This window comes from Aythya ferina (assembly GCF_964211825.1).
Source record: "Aythya ferina genome assembly, chromosome: 3".
In the NCBI taxonomy this organism is placed as follows: Eukaryota; Metazoa; Chordata; class Aves; order Anseriformes; family Anatidae; genus Aythya; species Aythya ferina.
Window position 1 is genome coordinate 4,140,051 of NC_140298.1, and position 4,950 is coordinate 4,145,000.

Here is a 4,950-nt window from a genome sequence, read left to right on the forward strand (position 1 = left end):
TGCTGCTGGCAGATTATTAGATCTGTTTTCAGGTCATTTTGGAGAGACTGTGCCCAACAGGCGCCTGCACGCCCGCGTGCCCCCCTCTCTACATTGTAAAGAGGATGTAACCTGGCTGCTCCTTGAATCCGAAACACACATTATTTTGAAAGCAAAATTTAGGTTAGACTTCACAAGAGACTTGACCTTTGCTGAATTGTAGTGTCAGGAAAATGGGCTTAGAAATAAAAAACAGCATGGACAAAATGCCTTCATGTTTGAGAGCAGCTTTTCAATCACCCAAATCAAAGCTAAGCTACCTAATTCCCAGGCACCTTGCTCAGCTCAGCCTATCGCTGCACGGAGAAACGCAGAGCTCTTCTTTGGGCTGTTAAATCTCCCACACCTCAGGGTACAGCCACAGGCTTTGCAACAGCCAGGTCCCAGCCAAAACCCACAAACAAGCCAAGAGAAGGGGAGCCACCCCTGCAACAAGTCACACGTGGCGGTGGAAGCCCACACAGCCCCACTGCAGCCTGGTGCTGAGGCAGTGCCGCTGCTTCGTGCACGCTCAGGACGGACCCAGCGGGCAGGACGTGGCCACGAGCACAGGAGAGCAGCCCCCAGGGCCTGCAGGAGGCTCCCAGCGTGGCCATTACGTGTATTTAATCACTTTAAGGCAACATGTAAAGTCTGTGGGTGTAAAACTCCTAGTAGGTGCGGGGTTTTAACGCCCACGTTACAGAACATACATCTTAAGGGCTGCTTCAATTTACCTTCAGTGCTTAGGACAAGGATCCACACGGCTTCTCCCTGCCACGCTCAGCTGCTCGCCAGGCGCCTGCACCAGTCCCTGCTTGGTTATTTTCTGCTTTTCCCAGGAAAAGCCCAGCCCTGGCTCCCGCAGGGCAGCAATGCCCACGGACCCAGCCCGCTGCATCCGAGCACTGAATGCCCAAGAGGCTGCTTCAGCAGCACCACAAAGCAGCTGGAGAACTGAGTTTTGCCTGCGCTCAGATGAAGCAGAGCACAAAGACAGACCCAAGAGCTGCTCAACACCCTCACAGCTGCCACTGGTTGCAACCATTGGACCAGGTGCTCCTTGCAACGTGATTTGGAGACGAAGCAGAGCCCCGTCAGCCCTGGTGTGGCACAGCTGCAGAGGTACCCAGGTGGGGCTGCAGCTGTTCACAACAATTAAATAAAGAAGAGCAACACCAGGCAAAGGCAAAGCCACGTTACCTATGGCTGGTTTGCCAGGAGAGCGTGGCCCCGGCCAGGTGCCTGGCTGGGATGTGAAGGACGTGAGCGAACTCGCAGGCAGAGCTCGGTGACCGAAGCAGCAGGCTGGTCCCTGACCTGGGGCTGCTGCGTCCTGCCCAGACCTGCAGCGGGTGTCCTGGCAGCCCTGCAGCGGCTCCACTCGCTCTTTAACCAAATAAGGCCCATTCCTGCTCTCCGGCACAGTCGCCGGGAGCTGCAGCCTATAAATCCCATCCGAGACAGCAGGGAAGCACGCACTTAACCCATCTTCTGTTCCGCAAAGCACTTGGGCCCCAAACCAGGGAAATCCTGGAGGGGGTGCTTTGCTCGGAGCAAGGCAAGCGGGCTCAGGGGGGACAGCGGGATGCGAGGACACCCGATGGCACTGAGGGGAGCTCCCAGCCAGGGCAGGGCTTCGCTTCATCTGGCACCGACCAATTCTCCGCAGCAAGACCATTACCACTCCCCAAGCCCGCTGGCTCGGCCGCGGTTTGACAAGCAGTGACAAGACAGAGGCGGTCCCCGATGTCCCCCACCCCAAAAGCACAGGGTTTAACAGCAGAAATGCAGTACAGCAGCCGGCGGCGGTCAATCGTACGCGGGTGGCGGCGGAGCGCTCGGCTGGCCACGGCTCGGGGTCGCGGCCGTGAGCCCGGTGCCCGGGGGGGGCCCGATGTGGGGCCGCCTGCCCACGGTGCCCAGGTGGGGACACGGGCGCTGCCGCTGTCCCCGCGGACTCGGCGCTTTGCTCCTGCGGGCAGCACGGTCACACGGGGTCACGGCAGCTGCCCGGCCCTGGCCAGCCTGCTCACACACTACAGATTAAAGAAAGAGCGAACAAAACCTATAGCTCCAGCATTTATTATGGCGATTGCCCACCCGCCACGGACCTACACCGTGTTTTATTTTGAATTGGTAACGTGAGGTGCACCTTCTAAGAAATGGAGATAAACAACAGGCTGGGTCCTCCACGCAGGATCAACACGAGAGCAAGACAGTCTTCTCCACGGGGACAGGAGCCAGTCAAAGCCACTGCGAAGCCCTCGACCTCGGTGGGCGCTTTTGCTTTTCGTTTTTAGAAAAAGAAATAAACAAACAAAAACCGAACGGAAAGAAGTGCTGTACTCTATTACAAAATATAAATACGATAGTCCTGCGGGCAGGAGGAGCCTGGGGAGCGCTGCCTTCGGAGGGGACGTCTCGGCTGCTCCAGGGACGCGGCGAGCCAGCAGGATGGAGGCCACCTCCGGACACCACGCCACCACCGGCCGCTGGCCCCAGCTTCACCTCCTCTCAGAATTTAAGTGCTCTTGAACTTCCATCCGAAAACTGCCAGGCGTCCGGGGCTCCCTGGGCGCTGCGCCAGCCGGGGGGGTACGTCGCACCTAGAGAGCATGGGGACAGAGGAGAGGAGAGGTGTGACACGGCCCAGGGTGCGACTTCCTCCGATATCTTTCTGTTCTGACCCTTTCCTTAGCAGCTGGGGGTGGGACACGAGGGGCCCTTCCTGCCCGCTGGCCGCGCCGCCTCCAGCCCGCTGAGCACCACCCTCGCGCCCCGCGGGCACGGAGCACGTCCAGCACCGCGGGGACACACCGATCGCCCCGGCAAAGAGCCCCTGGCCTGCACTGGGGCTCTGATCACACAGGGACTGAGCCAGCCTGCCTCAGGACTGCCCCTGGACTTTCCCCAAACCTCGCCGACCTCCCCCGGCACCCAGGGAGCAGCCAGGTGCAGAAGGGAGCCCCCCAGGCTGTCGGTGTGGCCGCTGCACCGCCGGGCCAGTGCCTGGGGTGGCTCTCCCCAGTCCACCACACTTCGAGTACCGCACATCGCCTAGCATCACGTGCGGCAGGGAACCCGGAGCACCGCCAGCACACGCCTCAGACCAGCCCCGTGCCGGTTTCTGTGGGAATTGCTTCGATAACGCCCAGGAGCGTGGCCGAAGGGCTACGCACGGGCTGCCAGCAGGGCTACGCAGCAGCCCCTCGGTCACATCTTCCCCGGCATGCACTGCAGTTTGCTGCCCTCACATCAAGAGCACGTGGCTGACCCCTCTGGGGGAGGAAAACCTTTTTTTTTTTTTTTAATTTGTTTTAATTTAATTCCTGGATCCGACCCGTTTTGGACCGACATTAAGGAAGGGTGCAATTTCCAAGGGAGCCGGGAGCGACGCGGCCAGCCAGGGCCAGCACGGTGCCGGCTGGGTGCAGGGCAGGAGGCATCCCAGCGCCTTCGGCCCCTTTGGAAACAGCAGCAGGACGGTGCACAGCGGGACCTGGCGAGCCGCAGAGAGCCTGCCCGGCCGCATCGCTCTCCTAGACAGCACCGCGATTTTCCCACACGTCCTCCAAAAATGGTTTTCAATGTTTATGAGGAAAAAAAAAAAAAAAAAAGAAACAACAACGAAACCAGAGCACGAGCGAGCTACAGCAACAGCTGGTATCTTTTTTCTTTTTGTACAAACTCTGCTCTTAGATAAACCCTGAAACTCTATCTCATCAGATATGCCAAAGCCTCCCGAATGTCAAGCAAAGACATGGTACCACTTATTCCTGTATTTATCTCCGCTCTTGGAAACATAATAAATACAAAACATCTGTAGCCTAAATTCCTGATACTGTTTCAGTGCCTTCATTATATAAATCATTCAATTTGGAGGATATTAAATACTAATGGCAAAGGGGTCTGTGCCATAAAAATGCATTCTTCTTCTAAAGCCAGTGGGGTCTGAAATGCTAGCTGCTGCGATGCTGTTACCCAGACATTGCTCTTATTTATAGAGACGTCTTTTCGCGCAGAGATAAATACAGAAGTTTCTCAGGAGCACGGGTCAGGCTCGCTTCTCGTCTTTGCACCGCCGCTAACGCGCCACACCGCTAGAAGAGCTTGGCCATTTCGGCTTTGCCGTTCAGGCTGCAGCAGGCCGGCATCGGAAGCCGCCGAAATGTTGGAAGCTGTCCTGAAACGCTAAGCACAAACCAAAAGCATCGCTGCTCGGTTAAGAAAATCCTAACAATAACTGCGTGCTTTGCACCCTGCGGGACTTCAGCTCTGCCCAGCCAGAGGCCTGGCCGTGGCAAGCACCGCGCTGACACCGGGGCTGCGCCTCGCGAGCCCGCAGGGCTGCCCACGTCCACCTCCCCTTTCAGCGCCTGCTCGCCCCGCTTCAGCTTCCCTTCCTCCTGGCCTGGGGCTAAAACGGAGCTTGCTCTTTTTTTCTTCTCATAGGAAAGGAGCAATTTTTGTTCCTTTTTGCATTTCTTGTCCTATACAGTCCTTCCCTTCTTTTTTTTACGTCCCAAAATCCCCCTCCAGAAGGCGCTGGGCAAAATACAGGCAACGAACGATGCCATCACAAGAGACGACAGAACAACTGGAAGGTTTTACGGAAACCAAAACGAAAGAAAATAAAAGTACTCAATCCATTACACTAGGAACAGCAAGAGACAGTACCACAGAGGTGGGTGCTTTCGTAAAGGAAAAAGATGCTGCAGCATGCGGTAGTCGGAAAACTGACAACACACACGGACCTGTACGGGGGGGACCTGGCGTCCGGGTGCTACGGACACAACGCACACGACACGTCTCGAAAACCTGCGGGCTCGTCCAAAAAGACCCCGGAGGGGAGCTCCCACCCCTGCCGTGGCCCAGAGCGGCGAGCGAGCCCCGAAGCGCGGCTCCTGGGGAGAGCAGCCCGCTTGGGGA

The 4,950-nt window shown here is 57.4% G+C and overlaps 1 protein-coding gene across 3 annotated transcripts in view; it reads right to left on the bottom strand.

Moving 5' to 3' along the window:
- Positions 1–2,087: 2,087 nt before the first annotated feature.
- BCL11A (BCL11 transcription factor A) overlaps positions 2,088–4,950 on the bottom strand; it is a 137,117-nt gene continuing 134,254 nt past the window's right edge. For all 3 annotated transcript variants that reach the window (XR_014691392.1, XM_084514484.1, XM_084514487.1), the window contains exon 4: positions 2,088–2,627. Coding sequence is in view for 2 of the 3 variants with exons in the window: in XM_084514484.1 (XP_084370610.1) it covers positions 2,526–2,627 (102 nt within the window). In the remaining variant the exon portion in view is untranslated. The remainder of the gene's footprint in view (positions 2,628–4,950) is intronic.